Source organism: Clytia hemisphaerica, unplaced genomic scaffold, assembly GCF_902728285.1.
Source record: "Clytia hemisphaerica strain Z4C2 unplaced genomic scaffold, Clytia hemisphaerica genome assembly, whole genome shotgun sequence".
In the NCBI taxonomy this organism is placed as follows: domain Eukaryota; kingdom Metazoa; phylum Cnidaria; class Hydrozoa; order Leptothecata; family Clytiidae; genus Clytia; species Clytia hemisphaerica.
Window position 1 is genome coordinate 169,272 of NW_027104226.1, and position 27,239 is coordinate 196,510.

Here is a 27,239-nt window from a genome sequence, read left to right on the forward strand (position 1 = left end):
TCAGTGCTTTATATTTTAAATGATGAAAAAATATTTTGAGTTAAAAAACAACAGTAAATAACTTTTTCGAGCTAAGAAGTCCTCTTATGACGTCATAATTTGAGACGTATGACGTCACATTCGTCGTAACTCGGGTTTTTGTAACTCGAGCTTTTGTAACTCGGGTTTTCCGGGCCTCTGCAAAAAAAGGGAAAACTCGCTAAAACGCCATAAGATGCTTAATAGCCCGACTACTAATCACGACAACAACCAGCCGACCTGGGTAAAGAATACACTTAGTCGGGCTCAATGTAAATAGACTACAAAATCGCTATCAAAATAAAGACATTCCGTATTACTATGCTATGTGGCATTAAACCCTGTACTCTGGTTGAAGGCGACTAGACTTGAAGTAGACAGTTTTCAACATAAAACGATAAAACAACAATTTTCCCATAATTTGTCATTCCAGCCTCCAGCCACAGCTGAAAGCCTCTGACAGCAACTGTTCCAGCAATCAATCAGCAAAATGGCTTCCAAAAGATGCGTCCAAAATATTATAAAGTTACAAAGAAAATTAAAATTATTTAACACGATACCAAGAAGTACGGCTAATTTTTCCTGCAGAAATTTAAATACAACAGCTGCAGTTGTTGAATCATCATCTGAGTGGAAAAGGTAAAACATTTTTCATTTTTATACTCCAGACTCTCTCACTATGGTGATAAAATCAATAACTTTGTCCTATCGATAACAATCAATGGATTGGATATCAATTGATTCTGATAATGGTGAATGGTAGCCTGGGAGAATCCAAGCTCACAATCTTAGAAAAAACAAAAAATACCTCACCTCACAAAGTTCTAAGATTATAGAGCTTGGTGCACGTGCAGGTAGATTAGTCTGACACAGAATGTTATAAACAGTCTGTGTGTGAACCCTTGTTGACAGACTTACTGAACTTTGGCTGGAAACCCAGGCGCAAACACACATCACATAATCAACTTACCATAAAAACTCTTTCACAAGCTCCTAAGACTTTCAAAACTATAAAAACCACATCAAAACATCAGTCACATGTGTTTAGACTTCCAGCCAACAGCCATTTTGTTTCGAAATGAATCTATGTTTTCATTTTCATTTGTTTTCCTTTTTTCTGTAGAGTCAGCTTTTTCCATAAATTATGCGCGCGCATTGAGATTATCAAAATACGCGCGAAAGTACTGCTAAGTAATACGCCGAAAGCTGGCCAATCAGGCCGAACCTGCATTGCAGGGAAAAATCTCCCTGCAGGCGAGTTACCTGCGCCAAGCGTTAAACAAGCAGCAAAAATATCATAAACTAGACTGAACAAAGTTTAACGCTTGGATTCCCCGGCTAGGTAAATGGATACACACACAATACCAGACCCAATCAATCGAACTTGTCAAACCAATCGAACAATCGAACTAATCGAACTCCATCGAACAATTTAAAAAAGTTCTATTAAAAAAATTAATCGAACCTGATCGAACACTCACAATTTTTAAAGCAATAGCAGTTCGATTAGTTCGGTCAGTAAAAAGTTCGATTAGTTCGATGATATTAAAAATCTTCATATCTTCCCTCGCCTGCAAAAACTTTATCTTGGCATGCAGATATTTGTCTATCCGGAATAAAATTGTTGCGATTTCGCGCGCGTCCGAGTGGCGTGTAGAAAGGTGATTGAAGGAAACGAATTAGTTTCAATGATGGCTAAGGCCACATCTAAATATTGTTTGTAATACATTAGATCTAAATGAAAAGAAAGAAGAATATAAACTAATCTGAACATGGCGGAATACTACGCCCGCCCCAACAAACCGCCTGCTAGGGATAAAAGGATACAGGAAAAGTGTGTATCCGTTATCGGAAGTAATTTCTTGATTTACATTCCGAATTTGGCTTTGAAAAGAAGCTAATATACTGTGACAGAGCAGCACAAACTTGTCAATCAAAATTGGTCTATCGAACTGATCGAACCGAAACCCATTGATCAAACTTAATCGAACACTCACAATCTTTTTAAAAATCTTAGAGTTCGATTAATCTTTATAATCAAAATTTAATCGTTCGATGGAGTTCGATTAGTTCGATTGTTCAATTGGTTCGACAAGTTCCATTGATCGGGTCTGGACAATAGACCTTTTTGTCTGGACGTCGTTATATCAGATTGCCCAAAGTTACCTTCATTTTTTTCTTATCCACAAATCGCTGATAGTCACCCCGGAATGAGACAGGGGTTCGGTTATTATCAGTTAGGGTCAGTGTTGGACTCGAGAGTCACAATATAGGGCCGAAGGCCCTCTTAGGGGCACTCATACCCAGTGACTAAACATAGGGCTGCGCAGCAGCCCTATTAGTTGCCTGGCAGTCACGGAAATCCTTGCATTTGCACAGGGTTCGAGATGCGGCAAATGCAACGGGTCAAAAACAAAAGTGACGAAAAAACCCGGTGCAAATACACTAGATCACTGCGACCCGTTGCATTTACACAGAGTGGAAAAATGTTACACTTGATTATAAAAAAATGCACAGATCAAAATGTTAACCCATAATGTTAACAAAAACTTTCTAAAAAGGCTAAAGAATCTTCTAAAGAGAAAATGAAAATGCCATTCGTCTTCGTTTTATGCCATTTTCATTTTAAAGTTGAGATTTGTTAATTTTCGCGCATTTTGCCTTTACACGTTCTAGCTCATTTGCACAGGGTCGGAAAAAATCGTTGAAACCGTTGCAAATGCACACCCCGTGCATATGCAAGGATTTCCGTGAGTGCCTGGGCATCCAGACTCAAAATTTCAGAAAAAAAACTCTTACCCCAACATACAAAGTTTAAAATTTTAGAGTCTGGTGTAACTAAAAAAGTCTGATACAGTTTTGAATGACACAGTCTGTAACTGAACCCTTGTTGACAGAATCTGAAAAATTCGGAAAGCCAGGCAGACACACATAATTACTTACCATATAACCTCTTTTACTAACTCAATAAACTTTCAAAACTACTTTAAACTATATCTAAACGTCAGCCACATTCATAAAGGCTCCTTTCCATCAGTCATTTTGTTTAGAAATGAACCTGTGTTTTCATTTTCATTTGTTTTTCTCTTTTCGCCATGTCAGCTTTTTCCATAAATTATGCGTGCGCATCGAGAAATATTGAAAACCCCGCGGAAGTTCTGCTCAGTGACTGGCCAATTAGATACACTCGCATATGCAGGGACAATATCCCTGCAGAGGAGTTAGCTGGACCACATCGTAAACCAAAGACAAGATTATAAAAAAACTAGACGGTGAAATAGTTTACGGTCTGGATATCCAGGGTACCCTTTTAGGGGCACCAGTAGGGTTGATAGTTTCACCTATTTATAGAGAATTGCCAGTTCGGTATAATATGTTATGAATTGCATGATTTTGAAGTGCGTCGATGACTCAACGGATAGGGCATTGGGTTCCGAATCCGAAAGCGTTTCTTTGAGGGTGGTTCGAACCCCACACGGTGCGATGATGTTATTGGTCAAATGATACAGGTATGAAAACTTATTCAGAATTGAGAAACTAAGTCTCAGAAACTCAGACAGTCAGAAAAGAGAACGACAGGATCAGAGATGAGAAAAAAATGAAGGTAACTATGGGCGATCCGATATAAGTTCTTCTTTTTTGTCTTTCCATCCGCCATCTTGAATTGTATGCAAAAATTATGGCGGCCAAATTGTTGTGGTGAAATTCCCTTAGAAAGTATGCAAAACATATGCAAAAAGAAAGTAATAATATACCGTGAAGTCGGGTAACTCGCATCAGTGGAGGCTAACATGCATAGCCCTCGAATGAATGACCTGGCTTGTCCTTAAAATACAAAGTTAAATCAAAACAAAAATGGTAGAGTAGAGCTGTGAGCGGAGCTGCGCAGTTCATTTGTTTTGAAATTTTGCTGCTTTGATTTGTCAGTCACTTGAGGGCTATGCATCATGTTAGCCTCCACTGATGCAAGTTACCCAACTTCACGGTAAGAGTTACATGCATAATTGGCTATATTAAAGTGTAATCTTGTAGAAGAAAGATTATGCTTCTCTTGAAAACTAATAATATAATATAAGCCTTAACTCGTGAACCTGCGTGAACGAACATAAATTAGTAATAATACATGATTTTGGATTTTAGATAAATATTAAAAAATAGATATTCTTTCTTTTTCTTCTGTCTTTTTTCTTTTGACCACCATAATGGGCGATCCGTTGCAACAACAGTCCAATCAAGTAAATCGATTTTCTTTAAGAGTTGTTTACAATTGTCTTTGTATCTCAATTTTGGTCGTCCAATAGAATGTGAACCATGTTCAAGCTCTCCAAACAAAATCATTCTTGCTGCTCTAACATTTTGCATTCTCCCAACGTGACCAAGCCATCTCAAACAATTTTTCGCCAGTAAAAATTCAATATCTTCAACATGAGCTCTGATCAATACCTGTTCGTTACTTACATAATCATCCCTATTTGATTTTCATTATGGGGCGGAGGTGACATTGTTGGAAGGTACGGAGTTATCAAATTTCATAAGAATAAAGAGTCCAAGTCTCACTACCGTACAGAAGAATTGGTAGTAAACATTGCTTGTACACTCCGATTTTATTTCACCCTGACTGAAAAGTGGCCAAAAATGACTAAAAGTAGACAAAAAATTGGAAAAATTTTCTAACTTCCACCATGAAATTTGTCAAAAATTACCAAAAGTTGACCCTGCCGTATAAACATCTTGAAAATTAGTAAATTTAAAGGGGTGTTCTGCTCAGGCAAATTCATTGTTTTGGTAGAAGTCACAAAATAAACCTTTTCCATAATTAAAAAAACAGATGCGCGCCACTGTTTGAGCTCTGGAGGTAAACAAACCCGTTTTTTTAGGGAAAGTTGGTTTTTTGAGCTTTTCTTAAAGTTAGCAATGAGCAAAAAGCTCATCCCAAAAAATCTGAAAAATGGCAAAAAATAAAGTTTTCAGAATGTCAAAAATTTTTATATAGACATAAAGAATATCCTTTCATGAACAATATGTGAAAAAATCAGAGCAGGAACATGCTCCATTGAAAAGTTATGACCAGATTTCTGATTTCCAGGCTAAAATCCCTGGAAAGCTCACAAAAATTAAGACTTTTACAAAATGGGCATATAAAGGCTACAAAGTAGTTTACCTTACCAAATGTTTTTGAATATTGGTAATTTTGAAGTTACTGAAGAAATTAAGTCATTTTAGATGTCCAATGGAGTTTTTTGGGGGTCTAAAATTCCGTTGCTCCGTGACGGAAAATCATAAAATTCCGTTGCTCTGTGACGGAAAATCATAATTTCTAAATAAAATTTTGAACAAAGCAGATTTTTTTCAGTTTTTAAATGCTTAAAATATTGGACTTGTAGGACTGTTGATAATCAATAAAAGAATTCACTCTAAAACACCAAGGTAATTTTTCAGTGTACTTTAAATTTGCGTTGCGCCGTGACGGAAAATCCAGGTTGGCTTTTTAAAATTAGCTTTTCTCCAAAACTTGTTCATCAATCAACTTGATGTTTATATGACATGTTCAAACAAGTCATCTGGTAATTTTTAGCTGCTAAAATTTAATTTTAGACTTAGTCATACCTTAGAAATAGCCAAGGGAAAAATACTAACAGATTTTTTTTCAAAAATGTTTCATTCTCATTTTTTTCCAAAAATGTCCATATTTTTTAAACAGTGCTAATTTTTCAGTATATGATTTTTGATCTTCGAAAATACATGCCTTGGGAAATATTTAATAATTGTTTTGATGGCAATATGTTGAAATACAATGAGAATAATATATTATTAATATTTGTGATTTTCATTGTTTCATCAAATTTTAATAGTTTAATAGTTCTGCTGTAGTAAGCGATTGAAAACTCCTGATTTTTTGTTTTTTTCAGTGTTCCCTTGGCTGCTATTTGGGAATTTTTTTCAAAGTCTACTAGCAATAATCGTTTGGGAGAACACGGCAGCCTTTTGAATAACTAATTACCCAGAATTTTTTAAATGATGAGGTCATAAAATTGATTTTGTCTTTTATAGCACAGCTGTTATAAAGAGACAATATAATTTGGCAAGTAAATGAGCCTTTGACCAGGTCAACCCATGCCATGTGAGGGGAATTGGGTAATCAGTTCTAGGCTTTTTACATTTATAAAAACATGTGACAACGTTGGGCCATTGTGACAATAAAAGTTGATTTCAAAATTGATTTCAGTTTTAAAGATAGTTTTAAAATGCATTTCTATTTCCAAATGAAATAAGACGTGACAACGATGGGCCAATATAACAATAAACTAAAAAACAAAGAAACCACTGCACTAGATTCAATCTGTCGCCATGACTTTGGCGCAAATCGTAAGGTTTCACTTAACCTTGCCTGGGAAAGGTTAGAGATTCGACTCTAGCCCCTTGGGGGTTTAAACTCAGTGGTTGCAATGGCCCAGAGTTATGACAAAAATTCCAAGCTTTCTTTATGAACTTAATATTTATTAAGCAATAAGAGATGATTTTGTGAAAGTATAAAATAGCCCTGAATTTTGACAAACCAACAATTATTTTAAAACTTTTTCACTAATATAAGCTCAACCTACCAATGAATGACTATAGCAACAAAAAATATGAGACCTTGAAAACCTTGAAAAAATTGTTAAAAACCTTGAAAAACACTTCTTCCTATTCTATTTCAATATCATGAATAGGAAGAAATATCATAACTCTTTTCTGAATAATGCAGTGGCTAGAGTCTAAGTTCTTATCTAGTATGGCAAAGTAAGTAAGCCCTCTTATTTTTTATTACTAGGCTTTTCTCATTCATTACCGTGTACTAATTTTATTATTTTAGTTATATACAGGTGGCCAAAAAAAGTGGCGAAACAAAAATATCCTTCTTGCATAGAAATTAGTGCCATGTCCATATAGAAATTCTAAAACTTTGTCCGTTTATTTTATTAAGTTCTTTTACGACATCCCTGAAAACATTCTAACATAGTTTCATAGTTTCAGATTTGATGAAACTGAGACAACATGGAGTGTTAAAAGCTTGAATTTCCTGCCAGTTAGGGGGTCTTCCTACCTAAAGGTACCTCTTTTTGAAAAAGTTTGTCAAACAGAGTCATTGCACATTTAAGTGGTCGGACTAAAACTTCTTTAGAATTTCTTAAGGGGGTCTAAATTTTCAAATGTATTTCCTAAGAAAGGACACCAATTGAGATAGTGGTCTTCATACCTTAAGGGGGTCTTCCTGCCTAAGAAGGGGTGGTCTTGACCCCTCTAGAAACTGATCTGATGTCTATCAAATGTATCAAATTTATGACTAGGTTTCCAGCGCAACTAACAAAAGAGAAATATAATTTCTATGGCACTAATTGCTCTACAACCCGGGGGGGGGTGGCATTCAAGATAAACAAAATTTGACCATATTTTGTCTTAAAATAATCAATAATTTTCAAGAAAATACACCAATAAGGGTTGATTTTTGTCCGAATTTACTCAAATTTGGCTAATTTTTTTCTGCACTGTATGGGTTTGACTTCAAAGGCCCTATTTCAGGCTGCACGTACAGTCGTTTTTAAGTCGAGTGCCCTTCCCTCGGGCTTGCCCAATAGTACATTTTTTGCCTGACCACATGTCTTATATAAAAACTGGTGGTTCTGTTAAAAGATTTATAAGTTATTTCTGGTATCTATCTGCCTTCGAATATTTGTTTTTCACGATGTCTACTAGTAATAGTAGTCTGAGAGCCATGCCAACTGATTATAAAAAAACCTTAAAAAATTCCAAATTTTATTTTTTTAGAATTGGTTAAGTTGCTTTGAAGTTAGAATCTTTAGAAGCTAATTTACTTTTGCCAAAAAGTGTAAAAATACCCCTACAATAAGGGTATTAAATCGTTTTTAACTTTTTGATGTAAAATTTCTTTGAAAATTATGTATTCCCTTATTTATTCAATTGAAATCATTTTGCTGAAAATTACAAAGGTAGTGTAGGTAGGGTATGCTGTTATCATGAAACTAAAAATATATAAAAAAATCATGCTAGGACCAATTTCTCCCAAAAATGTTGTTAACAATAAAATTAATTTTTGTTACTTTAAATTGTTGACTAAAGGAAAACCTTTCTATTTGCAGAAGTGATTGGACTAAGAAAATATGAAAAAATGGAAAATTACAGAAAAAGTGAGTCAAAAAAATGACAAAAGAATGCTACTTTTAGTACCCCATTCTTACAGGACCTTTGGTTATAACAAAATACTATTGTCTTGTTATAGGAAAAGCAATGGACATTCTAGCTCATCAAGCTTGTTCAGAGTTGCAGGGATCACAACAGCTCTTGGCTTGTACATGTATCACCAGAACTCCACTGTTGAAGCTAAAGAAGATTTGCAAAAAGATGAACAAGTCATGTCAAGGAGAGAACAGCGTTTCAATCAATTTGCATCTTTTGAGTATTATGGACAAATTGTCATGTCTCCTCAAGATTTCATTGAATCCATTACAGAAAATAAACCAAAACGTAAGAGAATATTTTTCGAATCAATCGTCATCGTTCGAATGGAGATACTGGGTGTGTTTAAAAAAACGCCCCTATTTTTTCAATTTTTGACGTAGACAATTCTATCGAACGTAGATGTACGTAGATTTGAAATTTACTTTTCTACCCTTAGTTAAAATTATACTTTTATATGTTCATTGAAGATGACTTTTTGACAATTTCTCTGACTTACGTCAATGTTTCATTGTTCACTAATTTTGAGAGTCGATTTTCCCATATGGACAATAAATCAATGTACATTTCGCCTTCATCTTCTTACTTTGCCTCTCGACTTTTAAAACATCAAAGCGGCATTGTTTTTTCACTTTGCAGGTTTATGTTTGTTCCAGGATCGGTATTTGACCGATTCTAACTTGTTTCTTTTAAGCCATTTTTACGTCAGTTGTGTGGATAAAAGAAACGAAAAAAGACTCTTTAATTGTCAATGATTCAAAATAGGACAGACATAAGTACCTTTTGTACTCCAAAATCTTTAAGGTTTGTACTTCAAATATTTTTGCAAAAAGGTAAAGAAGCCGCAGAACTTGTAGGATATATTAGGAATGATTAAATGACGAAAAATGAAAAGAATTGATTAATTTTTATTTTGCTAAAAAAGCTTCACATATACCTGGTATATCTTCAAATAATTGGTTTATTTAATAAACTTGAATTGTTAGGATTTTAGCCCGGTTAAAGTCCTAGGGAAAAGTTTTTGTGTAGCAGCTCCATGTGAAAAAAAAAACATTTTGATAATAGATATGAACCAGCCGGTACCCAGAGTCGCACGTCATTAAAAAGCTGTTGTTGAACGCACAAAAAGTCCTTTGGATGTTACAGGTGGCTTGAAAATTATCAGAAAGGACGTCATTAGGGTTAAAATTACACAACGGTGACAAGCGATGTCCGAGATGACTCTACAATTAGATTTGTTTCTCGCTTCGCTTGCTTTACATTTCTTTAGTTCTCGATAGTTTGGAAAACTTTGACTTTTATCGACTTAGATGTTTTTACGAAGACATTCTTTTGAATGTCTTTTTGGACCTACCTAAGGTAGTCCTTTAAATTAACCCTTGTCCGTTCGTTCGTTCGTCCGTTCGTTCGTCCGTTCGTCTGTTGGCAGCTTTTCTCGAGATCGGCTCATTAGTTTTTTCTAATTTTTTGCACAATGATGCAAAATGGCAATGCCCAAAATGTGACGGAGCCCGATTTTCGAAAAAAAAAATTTTCCGGCCGAAAATGGCGGAAATATGCCGGAAAAACTGGTTTTTCGGCATTTTCTCGAGATTTCATCATTAGTTTTTTCAGATTTTTTGCTCAAAGATGCGTATTAACAATGCCCAAAACATGGTCTGGTCCGATTTTTGAGAAAAAATTTTTTCCGGCCGAAAATGCCGGAAATATGCCGGAAATCGCCGTTTTTCTGGATTTTCATTGGACTTTTCCATATAACTGGTTGTTTTTTCATTAATAATGATTATTAATAGTAATGCCCACCATAAAGCATGTTTCAATTTTCAATAAAATTGATTTTTGAAGCCGGAACTTTCTAAAAATCGCCGGAACAGCCGATTTTCGCCGGAAAAACGGTATTTCTTGAATTTCTTGAGCTGTACTTTATATTTTTTTTATGAAATTTTGCACACTGATGCAAAATGTCAATACCTAAATTGTGACGGAGCCCGATTTTCGAAAAAATTCATTTCCGGCCGAAAATGCCGGAAAAACTGTTTTTTTGGCATTTTTCTCGAGATTTTATCATTAGTTTTTTCTGATTTTTTGCTCAAAGATGCGTATTAACAATGCTCAATACATGGCCGAGTCCGATTTTTAAGAAAAAAAATTTTCCGGCGGGAAATGCCTGTAAATGCCGGAAATCGCCGTTTTTCTAGATTTTCATTGGACTTTTCCATATAATTGGTTGTTTTTTCATTCAAAAAGATTATTAATAGTAATGCCCACCATAAAGCATGTTTCAATTTTCAATAAAATTGATTTTTGAAGCCGAAACTTTCTAAAAATCGCCGGAACAGCCGATTTTCGCCGGAAAAACGGTATTTCTTGAATTTCTTGAGCTGTACTTTATATTTTTTCATGAAATTTTGCACACTGATGCAAAATATCAATACCTAAATTGTGACGGAGCCCGATTTTCGAAAAAAAAAATTTTCCGGCCGAAAATGGCGGAAATATGCTGGAAAAACTATTTTTTTGGCATTCTCGAGATTTTATCATTAGTTTTTTCTGATTTTTTGCTCAAAGATGCGTATTAACAATGCTCAATACATGGCCTTTAACTTCGCTAGACTTCGTCTAGCCATGGCCGAAAGTGCCGGAAATATGCAAGAAAAACCGGTTTTTTGACTTTTTCTCGAATTTTCATTTTTAGTTTTTTCAGAAAGATGCGTATTCGCAATGCTCAAAAATGGCCGAGTTAGATTTTTGAGAAAAAAATTTTTCCAGTTGCCAGAAATCATTGTTTTTGCAGATTTTCATTTGATTTTTTCCTTGTATTTCTATGTTTTTCACACAAAAACATTATTGATAACAATGCTCACCATCAAGCATGATTCAATTGTCAATAAAACTGATTTTTGCGACCAGAACTTCCTATTTATTTTTTCCCTACAACCCTTCTCTCTTCCCCCATCAACAATCAATGATGAATTTATTGTGTTGTGTATTTTCGCTAAATGCTATATTTTCTGACTGATTTTTTTCATTTTTCTTTTCGCATTGCTAACTAACTTTCATCATCAGGTAGGTCCATTCAGCATGTTGCTTGTTAATATTGCTGTTGTTCTGATGTTAGTGATTCTTATGTTTTATTTTAAATTTTTTCTTTTCTATAACAGATTTTGTTTAAAAGATTTTGTTTTGTTTTGAAAATAATTCGAATGTCTTAAATCAAATAAAGGTCGTTTATTACATTCGAAAACATAAAAAAAGAAAAGAGAAAGAGAAAAAAAGAAGAACATCAAGATGGGCAAGCCAAGGCAGAAATTATAATTGCTAAATGAAGATTGGGCTTTAATTTCAAAACTAAGGCTGAATGAAGTATAAACCAGGCTCTATCCGATCTTTCAATCAAAACAAACTTATCGAGAACAAAAACATTGCTTGCGAAAACGAAGGTTACACACAGACAGAAAACAGAAAACAAAATAACATACAGGCTATTAATATATAGATAAGCCCCCACCCTAACTCAGTTATGAGATTTTGACTCTAATAGGCATGGTATAGATAATGTTATGACCCCTTTTTAGGATAATTTTCGGCTGCAGTCTCCTCCTTTGTAATGTCCAGTAGATACTCCAACACACCACATCGATCCATCGTGATTTGGTTTAATTCTTCTCTAACCTGGCTCTTCATTTATTTCTTTTCTAGTTGCTAGAAGGGGAAAGATTCGATTAACAGAAAGAGTAAGTAATCTTATATCTTTACACGTTTTTTTGAGTTTCAAATCAAATGTTCTTACCGTGTTCTTATTCGCACCATTCTGTAAGCATTTTTATCCATTTCTTAAGAAATTGGCCATTTTAGAGTCCGCAAAGCCTTAAAATGTTCTTGATTTCTTCTTAACATTTTGGTCATCGTAGCCTCATGTTCTTTTATAGTTTGTTCTTGTAAAAAAACGAGTATCAGTTTCAACCATAATTGATAAGTGGACCACATCGATTTTTCAGTGAATCACTGAAATTGTATTTTAGAGACAACAACCCCAAAAAATTTTGATTTGCCATAAAGTGTGTGTAAAATGAGATCCCTCTTCTAATTAGAATAGCTTCTTCCAATCAGGTCTGAAATGTAATAGTTTATTTTATGTTGACGAAAGGGTAGCAACAAAGGCTAATAAAAGTCAACGCAAAAAAAGAGTGATTTTTGGCAAATTGATTTTTGCCAGACTTTTTATTTTGAAAAACTCTATAGAGATATAAGAATGATAAGAATTATAAGATTAATTAAGAATATGAAAGAATGACTTTCATCAAAAAGAATGATCCTCTTCTTAAGATTTTTAAAATATCTTTTTTTATAAAGATGTATGCTCAGGTCTGTTTTCCTTCAACGTAATGCATGATAATTTCTTTTTTCTAAGAACCAGATCACCCTTTGTTAAAATAAAAAGATGAGATTTAAAATTATCGCATTTGTTAATTTACGAAATACAACATGGTATTTTGACTTGGATGTTTGCACCAACTCCTCCATCCGAAACATTGGGACTAACAGTAGTGTTTCCTCCAACGTTCCGTTCATATCATAGGTTTCTGGTACAACATAGGTTTCTGGTTTTTGGAACAATTCTGCTTCAGCGTTTCTTCTTCTTGTGAGGCCGCCACTAACTACCTATATTCCATCTTGTGTCAACTTGTTCCATCTCCTCATTTCATCCGGCACTCGGCCATAATTTCCTTGATTTAATTCTTTCAGCATATCGGAATTTTTAAGGCTACCAGAACCCAGATTGTATGTCCATGAAATTAAAGCGTCTCTTTGGTGTTGAGTGAGATTGACTTCCACGTTTCTTTCGACTGCATATTCAAAAGTTTTCAAATCTTGACGAAGCAGTCGTTCCGCCTCTGCTTCTGTAATCACTTTTCCCTCGTAGACATCTTTCCCGGTGTGTCCGTATCCAATCGTCCACTTCCCCGCCGGACATTTATAAACTTTCAATCTCTTTCCTTCGAATTCTTTGATGAGCTCAAGTCCTTTTTCACTGATACTTGTATCTAAAGTCAGCAGAAAGTTGAAATGAGACATTTTTAGATTTTAAGTTCACTTTTAATATCAAAATTCTTCTTTATGAAATATTGAGAAAATATTCACGGGAAGAAAGAAAAGACATTCAAAGTTTGGAACCAATTTAAAAAGCCAACATTGAAAGTTCTTCACAAAGTATTTTCTTTACAGTTGAATACTCGAGTGAAGTGAGATGAATATAAAAATTCAAGTAAAATTCACCGTGTGAAATCAAGTGCGTATTACTTATGGGTAATGAATCAACGGATCCTGCACTAATGTACTTCCCAGTTTTCTCAAAGGTAACGAATCGAGTGGGGATTGAACCCACGACCTCTCGCTTGCCGGGCGATCAAGTAAAATTGTACCTGGCATTTTGTTTTCTTTTCTGTATGTGCTTTCAGATCGCTCCCAATAAGCTACTGCAACAAATAAATGATATGTTTTGTATTAAAGGAATTTAAATGAACAATAGTGTTTGTTTTGGCAAAAGGTTCTTGCTATGATTAGTTGTTATGGCAAGCTAACACTTATTTATCAAAATCATAATCGAACTTTCAGCTGCTTTCAGTACTGGGAAAAACCAAACGCACACTATATTTTTATGAGAGTCTTATTGTAAGTGTGCTTAGGCGTAGTTAACAAATTCGAAATCGATTTGTTTGTTCAATAAAAAGTACTACTTAAAATTAGAGTAAAGCCTATTAATTATCTAGCATTATACAAGGAGGATGAATAGACTCAAAAGTAGGAATGAGATATTTTGGGGAGAAAATTATTTCTAAGTTGCTTTTAATTTTAACTTTCTTTTTTAATTTTATTCTTTTCTGCTTATTTCTGAAGTACCTATCAACATGCCAACGTATATATACTGGATTTACTCTGTTTATTTCTACTGTACCCATATTCCAAGTCATTCCAAGTCCAAGGCGAGATCAAGCCAGTGTATTAACTATTGAGTAACAGTTAGCAGTACTCTTGTTAAAAGTACTATTAAAAGTACTCTCTACATTTCTCAAGAAAAAGGAAACTTGACAGACAATTGAAATTCCCTCATCTTTGGGCATTGCTGCTCAAGAAAATCCTTTTTCTATATAAATTACCAAATGCCTACGGATTTGGCATAATGTTTTTAACTAATATTCATTACTCAGGATTTCAACAGGATTGAAGGAAGTACACCAAGAATTTCTTCTGGTTCGAACACTTTCTTCAGAGACCGCCATCACGATGGTAAGACCTTTCAAATGAAAATTTTCAAACACCTACATACTCTTCAACAACTTTCATTTATTTGTTTATTTTTTAATTTGGAAAATGTTGCATTTGAGCTAGTAGGTTAAAGGAATAATCAGATGGTTTGAGATATTTGACAAATGTGGATTTCTTGAGCGTAACCTCAAAACATCTTTGCCTTATTACTTTCCAAAATCAAGATATATTCAAGCAACAATCATTCTACTTTTAGTAAGAAAACAATAGAATTTCAACGTAAGAACCTTGTTACAAACCATTTTTAGAAATTACAAATTGTGATGTCTCGACTTTGGAAAATAGTTAGACAAAAATTCTTGGAGGTTTTACTCAGGACCACAGAAGTTTTCTACAGGCCAAATATCTCGAAACATCTTATCAGCTCTTTAAGTTTTTTGAATTGAATTTTCACATTTTTCATCATTTTTCTTGAGAATTACGGATCCTGCTCTGATAAAAATGTCTGCCCTAAGAGTTACTTCGATTTTTTTTCAGGGGTCATCACGTATTCCGAATACATCTTTTTGGTCACCGTTTTAACCAGTAAGTTTTTTTAATTGTTGTCTCTCGCACAAAGTCTTTGATCTTGGAAGTTGTGGTATTTTTCGGGTGCATGTTGTTTGTAAACCGACTCGATATTTAAGGAAATTAATTCCCGTATTACGCTACATAACGTGAGATATACTCTGGTACAGTGTGGTGCATGACTTTTTACTTATATTTCTTTATAAAGTTTCTAACCGAAAGAATTATTTTTGCTTTGAATTTTTTCATAGAATCCAACACGGGATTACAAACGGCTTTAAAAATGATGGATATCAATGGTGATAGAGTCATTTCTTTCGAGGAATTCCAACAGGTCAGTTATCTTGAGAAATGAACGATTTCATTCAGTTCATGCTCAGTCTGCATACTTTATGACAATTGCAGGAGTAGCTAGGAGTATGTCAACCAGAATGTTTGCTTTTGAATACTTAATCTTCTCCTCTTTCAGATTGTTCAAATGATCAACAAATCAGCATCCAAGAGTACTGTAAGCTCTCTTCTTTCATTGATTTCATTGAATATCGAAAATGAAATTGTCATTAGTAGTTTTTCCGGAAGAGCTAACTTTTACCGCCTTCCCTTTCACTGAGTAGACAGTGTTTTCAACCTGGTTTTCCATGCGCATGCGTGTCAACAATGCCACGTCTTCTCCTTCACTACTCCTTGATGTAATTTTTAGATAATTCTAAGCAATTATTACAAAAACCCGAACGAATTTCATTTCAGCGCAGTCGAGTTGAGGATGAGCAAGACACTGTGGAATTGACAACAACATTGATGCTTCACTTGTTTGGAAAAGCCGGCAATGATATGGTCTCTTTTGACAGGTTCTTCAAGTAAGTTGCACCTGAACAAAGAGATAGCTTGCGTATTTAGAGACTCATCTGTACGAAAATAATATTTACAATATGAAGCCTCAGTAGTGCATTTGCACATTGCATACTATTTCAATATCATAACATAACTCAAAATACTCTGCATCATATATGTTTGGGCAGCAATTAGTGAAATGCTGGTGTATTTGTTTTAACGCAATTGAAATGAAATATGCTCGGCCAATGTTTTTACGTCACTTTTTTTCATTAGATTCATGGACGATTTACAATCAGAAGTTCTGGAGCTTGAGGTAAGTTTTTGTTGTTTATCATCACCTACAGAACTCACTGTTTAAAAATCTTTATTTTGGAAACGATATTTTGGTTCAATGAATCTAGATAGTGAGATATAAAGGAAATTACTTTTAGTTTCACGAATACTCCAAAAGCATGCGTACAATATCAGAGATTGACTTTGCCAAGATCCTCCTTCGCAACACCATGATTTCGGAGAGCCAATATACCGAATATTTGGATCGCTTGAAAACGAGATTGGAACAAATCGATCACCCTAAGGTAATTGTATCATATTTCGTTTTATTAATGGGTGCATATTTCACAGGTCTATTGACCTTTACTAAACAACAATCTTTTAACATTCTTGTTTAGATAATACAAGCCCCTCTAAAACTGTCTCGTCGTCCTTTTTATCCTTAAGTGCTCGCTCTCAGCACAGAATCTCCTTGAATTGTAGTCTCTTCCGAAGACTACCTATCGCTCTCCCAACGTAACATTTTTCTTTCTCTGTGGCTATTTTTCTTTTAGCTTCCTTATGCCATTCCTTTATCATCTCGCATTCTTTCTTTGAAAAGTCTTCTCTTATTCGGAAATACGGTGCGATCCTCTTCTTTTTGTCAGCTGTTTTTGCTCAGTTTTGTCGTCTCTGGCTAACAATTTCTGTATTTTTTCTTCCAGTTAACACAACCCTTTGTTGCAATCAGATTCTACGGCCCATTTTGTGATTTTAAAGAGTTTCTCAGTTTATATTTTCTTAGCCCGGACCGTTTTTGGCATTTCACCTGACTTTAGAAAAGTGAGTCAGGTATAAACTCAGTGCGCTTAATTTTTACATAGATTAAACGGATTTCACTCGGGGTTCTTTTATTCTATTGAAATAATGAATATTTCATACTTTTTTTATTTCAGGGGATCACATTGGAACAATTCAAGGCTTTCCATATATTTTTGAGTAATTTGGAGGATTTTGTGATCGCAGTTCAAATGACCAATGCTATGAATCAGACTGTTGATAAAGGTGAAATTACTTTCAGCCTCCCGGTTGTTTTCCGAATTCATCCAAATTCTATTTTCAAAAATATTATAATTCAACTCTACTATGGGCAGAAATTCTACAATATTTTTATACTTTTAAAAACAGAACTGTTCACACGGGCAATCAAAGTGACAACAGGAAAAGATATCGACCCTCATATCGTGGAAGTTGTTTTCAGTCTGTTTGACCAGGATGGTAAGTGGTGTTGTTATGATTATTGTTCTTGTCTCACTTGAGCTGCTGTTCAGAACATTCCTAAATGCTGAACTGATGATGCTCGCATCTTTCATGTTTGTCATCTTGCGTCAAAACAGTCAATTCAATAAGAGCGCTCGTCAATCTCGTATGGTGGACGAAAAGTCGCTCGCGTCAATTAGGTTTCCTTTGTTTAAGGGTGATCTCGCAGCTGATAAGCTCAATTGAAAATGAGAATGATTTAGATTTAGACTTTATGATATAGATATAGATATAGATAAGGGAAGAATCTATATGATTACATCAAAAGTATTTCTGGGGAGCGTTTTTTAGAAATCGCGCGCGCAAAATTTGATTGACGCGAGCGATTTGGTAAAAAGTTTCATCGATCACGTTCGATTTTATAGTGAGGTCTGTTAGCACAAAAATACTTCAGATGGTGATAAAAGCATAAAATTTGGCACAGATGATCCTTAGAGGGTCTAAAACTTAATTTTAAACAGTAACACCAAATTTTGCCACCTAGCCATCTGCCAGATGACGTCATCAGGTGGTTGAGCAAAAAATTATTTTTTTGAAAATATTCAAAATCTGATGGTCCCAGCGGAATGAGCATGAAATGCTGATGAAGATTGAGGTATAAATCATGCCTTGAAAATTTTCCTATCAAAAGTTATGGAGCTTTAAAGTTTTGTGATGACGTCATCACAAGCCTTTCCAGGCAAAACTTAAAAACCTGGTAATTTTGAAACAAACTGACCAAATTTGATGTTTTATACATGAATTCATATCAAAATGCATTTCTTTTTCTGATTCTGATGTTCAAATTGAATTAAAAGCTTTAAATCCTATAGAATACTAAAACTTAGATTTCGAGATTTACAAGGCAAATCAACGCAGCGTTCTCCCTTCAGGAACACAGTGTACAACCGACTAATTTTTTTGGATGTTTTAAGCCTTCCTATGTCGTTTAGACCCAAGCATCAGAAGGAACTTCCAACTTTGACTTGGATTCGTGTATAAAACACCATATTTGGTCAACTAGTTCTGTTGTTACGGGATTTTTAGGTTTTGCCTGAAATGGCTAATGATGACGTCATCACAAAACTTTCAACCTTCATAACCTTTGATAGGAAGATTTTCAAGGCATGTTTTATACCTCGATTTTCATCAGCATTTCATGCTCCTTCCGCTGGAACCATCAGATTTTGAATATTTTCAAAAAGATAAATTTTAGCCCGACCACCTGATGACGTCATATGGCAGGTGGCTAGGTGGCAAAATTTGGTGTTACTGTTTAAAAGTAAGTTTTAGACCCTCTAAGGATCATCTGTGCCAAATTTCATGCTTTTATCACCATTTGAAGTATTCTTACGTTTTTATGTGCTACCAGACCTCACATTTTTACTCCAAACGGTTTGTTAAAAACCGGACTTTTTTTCCATACAAGGTGATGGGAAGTTGAGTCAAAACGAATTCATTGGCATTATGAAGGACCGCTTGAAGCGTGGCTTTGGTGTAAGTACCCCCTTATCCTTCCTTTATACAGCCCTGTCTCACAGCCCCGGTAAAACTCTTTCTTACGGTGTGGATTAAAATTTCTATCGAAATCCTAATGTGGATGGAAATTGTATATCCTCAGCTATTCTAGTGGGGATTTTTTTAAAGCGCAATTTTGTCGGATTGAATATTAAATTGCGATGAAATCCAAGTCAATTTCCCACCAGTAGGGCTGAAATTGTAGGGTATTTTTTCCCGGCGGGGTAAAAATCTTGGTCATAATTTTATAGCCTCACAACTTTGGGGCAGGCTGGAGACTTCAAAAATTGTCCAATTTGGTTCAAATTGGTTACAATTTTAAAATTGGGCCTACGAATGACTGAAGTGCCCAGTGTGGTTAAAATGTTCAACAGTTTTGCACAGTGATGCTACTAAGTGATAATCCTTAAAATGTAAAAGAATTTTTAGGCTAATTTGGGACAAATTTCGGATTTGCGGAAAATGCTTCATTAGACTTTATCTTTAAAGTTATCTTTACAGGGAAGAAAGTATTGTTTTTGTTTATGCCCAAAACTTAGCAAGGTTTGATTTCCAAAAAAGTATTTGGGGCTCCTTACCTCCAAAACATCGGAAAGGCATATAGTTGCCAAGTCTCAAAATTCTGAATGCGTGACAAGATGCGAACGTAAAATTGAGCTGAGGATGATTTCCAATAGGTGTTCTCTCAATGGGGGTTCTCTATGGGGTTATCTCTCCAAGAAAAATTTTCAACATTCATCTAGTCTAGCAAGCTAGACGACTAATTTATACATAGTAGAAATAAAGCAAAAAGTAATGAATGGAACAATTTTAGTCGTCTAGAAACCTTTGTGCACTAACTCCAAACAAAAGAAAAGTGTCAATATTGCAATTATAATTTTTTCCTGCTCAAAATAATTCTTGAGAAAAAAAATATGTGTAGATTTGTGTATTGAAAGTTTTTCCTTTGAGTTGATTTCGTTTTGAGAGTTTGTTGTTGCTTGATAAATTGTTTTCTCGCTACGCAAGTTTCTGCGTAGCTAGTGCCTATAGCCCCTGTATCTATAAGGCTGGAACACCGGATTCTTCCAGTCGTTTATACAAACTAAATCCCGTGTTATTATTATTAGTATTGGTATTATTACTATTACACGCATTATAAACGACTCCAGTCTAACATTCATCTGATTGGAAAATTACAAAACATGTCTAATATTTTTAATTTTTAGACCTACCTCGGAGGTCCTAAAAATTAACCTTTGTCCGTTCGTCCGTTCGTTCGTCCGTCTGTTACCAGCTTTTCTCGGGATTGGCTCATTAGTTCTTTCTGATTTTTTGCACAGTGATGCAAATTTGTGATGCCCAAAAAGTGACGGAGCCTGGTTTTCAAAAAAAAAATTTTCCGGCCGGAAATGTGCCGGAAAAACCGGTATTTTGGCATTTTCTCGAGATTTCATCATTAGTTTTTCCCAATTTTTTGCACAAAGATGCGTATTAGCAATGCCCAAAATATGGCCGATTTGGATTTTTGAGAAAAATTCGGCATCCACAGCGGGACAAAAGGTTGATTACGCAATCAATATCGGGGAAGGCGTATTAAAGCAAACTAGCCGTATGCGCAGCGTCGCACGCTGCGTGTCCCAATCCAGCGAATCACTATACATATAAAAAATCTCTGTAGGAAGAAATATAGCTGCCGAAATAGTGATACGATTTTTATTTAATGGAAAAAAAAATAGATAAAAGATAACATTGCATTGCAATTTTTAACCACAATTAAGTAATTGGCTTAGAAGAATTATATTTTCGATCTTTTTAGCCATCGTGGCTAGCCATCGTGGCTGGACATTCGAGAGTGACTTTGAGAGACTTTGAAAAGTTTTAAAAGTGATAGGGAGCCGCTATAGTAAACAGAAAGTTTTAAAGATCATTTGAATAAGGAATCTTCAAAAACTATATTTGTGAAGAAGGTTGGATTTTAACCCATCCAGCTCCAATGTTGCTGTAAAGAAAATAGTATACTGGCGTCTCAAAGTTAGTCAAGTGGTAGGAAAACTGCATGGGGTGCAAAAAGACGATGGTTCGACGCCTTGAAGAAGAGGCTTTGTAGAGCTTTGTTAGAATTTCGAACACTTTTTACAGAACGTTGTAAACACACACGTTTAAGCGTATTAATATATAGATAACATTTTATTTGGCATTGCTTCAAATTTCAATCTACATACTCTTAGTGTACTTAGATCTGAAAAGAATAACATACAAAGACACTTCATAGAGAAAACAATTTATCAAAAGATTTGTTTTAACAAGCCTTATAAATCTGTTTTAAATACCTTTAAAAAAAAACGGCTTACGTCAATATTGTCAGTTAATATGATTGGATTGTATCCAAAAACTATAGACGTGCTAATTTCTAACATAGAAGATGTTTATTATCAATTTATCTTTCTCAGAAAAGAAACTTAAGTGCTTTCTCGAAAAGTAAGGGGTAATATTTGTTGTAGATTATTAGTTGTTAGTTCCTTGTGTACATGAATTTTTTGTGTTTTTATATTTGGATATAGGGAAATAAGTGTTTTGGGGCACACGAATTTAGTACTAGCTGAAACTCTAGGATCACAGAAGTTAGGATATGTGCAAATTAAACGTTACGGGCCTTCTTCATTACAAAATTTGTCTCCTCTAAACAAAATGTGATTCCACGAATCTAAATTAAAATTATAACAAATAGATAGGAAAAAGATAGAAGGTGCATATCACATTGCTTCTACCGTTCTATCGTTAAACTAGTAGTTCCAACTAATGACTTTGAATTACAGATTCCTTTCAGGTAACTTTTAGAGAAAAAAATGACAGAAACAATTTCTGATTTTATGTTGGAATGTGAACTAGACGGAATCCCCAAACTTCTTTCATTAGAAGATCTTTTATTAGATGAATGTGATGAGTATAAAAGATGTTTGCTGTCGACGAAGTTGAAGGATCAACAGCTCCAAAAAATGGTCAAATTCATCTTGAAGACGCGCTCTTACCAAGCTTGCTTTTTCCAAGATGAGAACACTGATAGCCTCGATCTCATTAAAACGAAAGCTCCTATCAGTTATTTGATGTTCCCCATAGCAACGAAAGCTATCAAAACAGGGAGCCGTTCAGAACAAGTCTTCTTGCAAGACTCTGATGTTGATTACATTTATGAGATTGGTCCTCTGCTGGTGGACGATATTAGCCTACTGAATGAAACCATAAAATCGCGAAAGCATAGCCTATGGTACAAAGAAACAAAGAATGCTGGGTTTTACACCGTCATAGATGACGAGGGTGGACATATAACAGCAGTTGCAATGCAAGCTAAAATTGATTCGTCCGCAAAGTCAATAAAGTTGGTAAGTAAGCCGGATAAAACCTTAATGATGATCTAAAATACCAGCCATCTAAACACATTCGAATTTTGTTTGATTTTTTTTAAGTTGACCAACATCTCTGAGTGTTAGTTAGTCTGAAATTTGGTACGTGGCAAATCATGCAATTTTCACCCTATTAAAATAGTTTTCAAGTTTTCTTTTTTCTTTTTCAGCTTTCAGAACGTAAGGAAGTTTCAGCAGTTTTAACCACCAACCAAAACGCTGAAGATGATAAGGATGACGATTCACTTGGTGAAGATAGGGTCATTGCTTTACCTTTGAAAAAATGGCCTCGACCTGCTTGGAAGTCATTTAGCGAAAGAAAGCCTGTTTATTTGCAAAGCATAATGGATAAATTAGAAGGTAAGTAGTTCAATCCTCTCTGATTTCATTGTTCGATTTTGGAAAAAATACTAGAAATTGTTTTTAGATCTTTAAATCGAAGAGTTGTTTTGTTAAGATGTTAAAAATATGATAAATATGGTTGGTTATCGCCAACACCTATCCATTGGAATACAATTGGAGTCTCTTTAACTCGAACCTCTACAACTCAAATGTCTCTTTAACTCGAGCAAGTTTTCTTGTCCCTTCAGTTAACAATGTCTTATAATCCGTTATCAATAACTCGAAATTTCCTCGATAACTCGAACAAATTTGTGGATCCAATGCGGATTTGAGTTATGAAGACTCCACTTTATTTTTAATTAGCACGGAAAGAGGAATAGGGTGATGAATTCAACATCTCATCATTGGATATTATAATGATTAATCTTTTTCATATTCTTTGTTATCATTATAGAGGCTACCATTTATCTGGTCCCCAAAGCACATCCTGACAGTGATGATTGTTGGATTGAATGGAGATTATCATTTTCAATGGTGGAGAAAGAAATCATGCTTAACTTGCCCCACTTGTACCGGAAAGTCTATCTCATCTGCAAGGAGATGGCGAATGATTTGAAAGTCAAGAATGTGTATTACTCATACGCTTTGAAAACCACTTTCTTGTGGCAATGTGAGGCGTGGTCCAAAACAGGCATTGTATACACATTAGACCACATCTTAGATATGGTACAGGACGTCTTTCAGCGTCTTTACAAAGCTCATGAAACGAAAGACCTCCAAAATTACTTTGTTCCCGGTATGAACTTATTTGAACTGATCTCAGATTCGAAGAAGGAATCTGTAGCCTTGAAAAGGAAGTTTTATTGGTACCAACTGGGCCACGACGGAGACGATAGCACCTTACAGAATGATGTATTAGTGAAAGCAGACAAACATCTATTGAACTTACTGAAGATATACACAGAGAAGAAATCCCTCATTACGAAAATCTTACAAAAATTCCAAGTACCTTTCTTTCCCATTGTTTACCAACAACTTGTAACATCAATTAAAGATGACCTTGATATTCAACGTGGTGTAGTCATGTGGGACCATCAACCAGAATATGACGGCTTGAATGCAATCCTTAAGAAATATCACCCATCACATTACAACCTGTACAATCTTTCTGTTGACATCTCGCACCAAGATCCTGACATGTTAAACCATGAATGGAATGAGCGCATCCTGACAGAGTTGTACATCACTTTTCTTCTGCTGCTTTCCATAACAAGCTTGCAGCCTCGCACAGGTTGTAAAGAATATTTGATGTATGTCTTATACAATATAAGCATCTTTTGGAGAGAGAATCGTCTGAGTAGAAGCCAACAAAACACAGGAGCAGGATCAACTATTTTTCAGGGAACTGAAGAAGAAGCTTTCGTCAAAATTCTTGAATATTACAAGTCCTTGGCTGTCTATTTCTTTGGTGAAAAAGAATGGCTATTACAAACACCTGATGCTTCAGGTTACACAGACCCTCTTCCTGATTTCTTCCATCACAAGCAGGATCCTTACATGTCCTTCTTGAATCAGGAACTTTCTAAATCCTTCGATTCAGATATGATGACACCTGATGATCTTGAAAAATGTTGGCTCACTGGAAGCTTGGATGAAGAGATGTTTCAGATGACGTCATCAAAAGAAGAATTGCTCAAGAAGCAATATGTTGAAAAATTCGATGAAAACCTCAAAAAGAAACGCCTTCGTAAAAGCAAAATCCTTTCCTTTGGAAATGCTGAAGGATGCAGAAAGGTGCATGACAAAGTTTCGAAATATCCTTTCTACCAGCAGGATGCAGACTTTCAACTATTGGTGAATCAATTGAACATCAACTGGCAACGAAATCTTCGTCAACGGCTTTCGAAGGAGAAAGAAATTCAGGAGAAAGATGATAGCAATGAAGAACCTCTTTTCAATCTAAGCCAAAAATATCCGTACAGTTTCCTCATGAAATGTCTTTTACCGCAAATGTGTGAGATGTATAACTATGGATTCACCAGCAATAAATTCGATTTTCCGACACCAGCTAAATATCTATCTTTTATTATGCAATTCCACACGAATGCGATGGAGTATGATTATCAAACTCGCCAAGCATCTAAAGAAGAGTCCAAGCGTCTACAAAAATGGGGTTATTGCGTTCCCGAGGATGACGGCGTGGTTTTACGTACTTACGATAAACGCTTGCATAACACCTTTCTGCATTCGTATGACTCAGTAATTTGAGCAACAGACATTGAAGAAGTTACTTTAAGGACGATTTCACGCCTGGATACATTAAGAACCTTTTGATACCATACGCACGTTTTTTAATTGATAAGAAAATTTTTTGATATAAAAGAAAATAATTATATTAATATGATACAATATTATTTGTATTTAGATCACGTACTGTAAATTGGTGCACTGAAAAAGGGAGGTCCGATTATTAAACCCTATTTCGCCATTCGCCCGTCAAAATGGAGAGCATAAATTTCTTGAGGTTTGAGTTTTCGTTTCCGACAGTTGACCTAAAATCGTCTAAATTTTCAGAGAATTTCACCATTCTGGAAGAATGCTCGATAAAAGCTGAACCTCCGCCCCCGCCCGAAAAAGGCTGCATCCTTTGCTTTGTAAAACTTTCATTTGGCATGATCATATCCTGAGATCCTGCTGGAAGAAAATAATTTATAAACATGGCCACCAAATAATATACGTAGATAAATTTTCTAAGTATTTTTTCAAAGATGTTTATGATTTTCATATTTGATTATATATATTTTTTTTATAACGAAGTCAAAATTGTAGGGAATTTTCAGTACTGTACAGTATAATACTTAAAAATTCAACTCAACTTTTTTGAAAAAGTTTATTAGCTTTTACAGGATGATTCAATTGATAAAATAAATGAAATATATTAATTCTATTACGATCTTTTTATATAAGAACTAGTAAATTTCTATTGAGGCTCGGCTGTTCTTATATCAGGGCCCGCGCCATCGGGTTGCCAGGGGCATGCCCCGTCACTTTTTTTCAAATGCAAAGTTGAAAAATGTTTCCTCCGGCTAACAGTTTAAAATGGTAAAAATAATAACCAGAAGCATCATTTTCTTAATTAAATGCTTAATGTGAATGTGAATTAAAATATATGAGTAAGCAAACGACATCACTCTTATTTAAAAACAAAACCTTTAAGCTGTTTTTTATATACCAAAATGACGCTCTTGATGAGCATTTTGCAATAAATTCACCTTCAAAATTTGATGATTTGTTTATCCAATCCTTTTTTGCTGGAAATTTCGTTTCAAAAGGTCAAGTCTTAAATTCAGCTTAACCTTGTTTATGAGTGGCAGTTTGATATAAATTGTTCGTCATTTTTGAAAATAATGGACTCCTTAAAAATTGCCCGGACGGCCCGCTGCCGACCCCCCTCCTATAAATGAAAAAATCCTTCTCCCGCCCTTTTGTCTTTTCCCTCCCAAGGGAGCTCTTTCCCCGCAGAAAGATTTTGTTGCACCGAAATTCTCCCTGGCTTTCCATTCCTTCTTTTGCCCCCCCCCCCCTTTTAGAAAATTTTTGGAGTATGATGGGGAAATCAGCAATTCTAGTATCTCAAATTCTGAAGCATAAGGGTGACTTTTATCCTAGGCAAGTAAATGTATTTTACAAATTTGGGGTGAAATTCTCTGCGATAGGAAATATATTTGAACTTTTATACCTTTATAAGGGAACTATTTTTTGCGGGAACTAATTTTTGCGGTTTGCAGTTCAATTTTGCGGATTTCTCACTTGAAAAAAAATTAGAGCCGTACTGTGAATTATTCGACCTTTGTTTTTCGCATTTGAAAAATTTTGCGGGAACTTAATTTTACGGTTTGGGCCTAAATCTGCAAAAACCGCAAAATTTAGTTTCCCGCAAAAATTAGTTCCCTTAAGGTAATCATTGTAACCTTCTTTCTACTTCAGAAATTCCCAAACACGAGCGGTCTTGCTGGCTTCAAACATTGCTTAAAAAAGGAGATGGTCAAATAAGAAAAATCTAGCAGTTATTTTCAAAAGGAAGTTGTTGAGTGTGACATTTTTCCGAATGGATGTTTGCTTTATTATCCAAACCGGAAATGGAAATGACTTGAAATATGGAAAGATTGATACCATTTAAAGGTATAACGTACACACTTATGAACAATTAGACATAATTATTTATCCGTCCTTCATCTAATTTATTTGCATTCTGTAAATAGTATTTTCTTTTGATTTTTGTGATTTTTGTGATTATTTTTCTTTGGGAAGAACTTTTTTGAAATAGAATATCTTTTTTTTCTACAAAAATCAAGTTTATTAGAAATTTGGGGGTTGATCAAATATGGGGAAATTTTATAACTTCAATTCTTCAGCTGTACACATTTAACAATTTTGAAGCCTTCAGATGTTTTTAGACTGTTTAAGTTTTTAAGCCTAAAAATCCTAAAGTGTCTTCATTTTGAGCATTTTTCATTGGTATCA

The 27,239-nt window shown here is 34.9% G+C and overlaps 2 protein-coding genes across 2 annotated transcripts; both read left to right on the top strand.

The window, feature by feature from the left end:
* Positions 1-284: 284 nt before the first annotated feature.
* LOC136815848 (calcium uptake protein 3, mitochondrial-like) lies at positions 285-27,044 on the top strand. Its single transcript, XM_067072299.1, has 14 exons — positions 285-657; positions 8,297-8,541; positions 11,953-11,987; positions 14,463-14,541; positions 15,058-15,105; positions 15,339-15,421; positions 15,557-15,595; positions 15,835-15,944; positions 16,195-16,234; positions 16,353-16,499; positions 17,130-17,238; positions 17,362-17,451; positions 18,902-18,969; positions 26,703-27,044. The coding sequence occupies exons 1-14, from the start codon at positions 509-511 to the stop codon at positions 26,766-26,768; spliced, it is 1,308 nt and encodes a 435-aa protein (XP_066928400.1). The 5' UTR covers positions 285-508; the 3' UTR covers positions 26,769-27,044.
* Positions 21,777-25,055, top strand: LOC136815847 (uncharacterized). The gene is made up of 3 exons (XM_067072297.1): positions 21,777-22,352; positions 22,544-22,733; positions 23,170-25,055. The coding sequence occupies exons 1-3, from the start codon at positions 21,819-21,821 to the stop codon at positions 24,981-24,983; spliced, it is 2,538 nt and encodes an 845-aa protein (XP_066928398.1). The 5' UTR covers positions 21,777-21,818; the 3' UTR covers positions 24,984-25,055.
* Positions 27,045-27,239: the final 195 nt, after the last annotated feature.

Bases quoted from the DNA above. Each gene is read 5' to 3' on its own strand.
- LOC136815847 (XM_067072297.1), top strand. From the start codon at position 21,819: ATGACAGAAACAATTTCTGATTTTATGTTGGAATGTGAACTAGACGGA. The intron at 22,353-22,543 runs GTAAGTAAGCCG...TTTCTTTTTCAG, and splicing joins CCGCAAAGTCAATAAAGTTG to CTTTCAGAACGTAAGGAAGT. The intron at 22,734-23,169 runs GTAAGTAGTTCA...TTATCATTATAG, and splicing joins CATAATGGATAAATTAGAAG to AGGCTACCATTTATCTGGTC.
- LOC136815848 (XM_067072299.1), top strand. From the start codon at position 509: ATGGCTTCCAAAAGATGCGTCCAAAATATTATAAAGTTACAAAGAAAA. The intron at 16,235-16,352 runs GTAAGTTTTTGT...AATTACTTTTAG, and splicing joins CAGAAGTTCTGGAGCTTGAG to TTTCACGAATACTCCAAAAG. The intron at 17,239-17,361 runs GTGAAATTACTT...TTTTAAAAACAG, and splicing joins GAATCAGACTGTTGATAAAG to AACTGTTCACACGGGCAATC.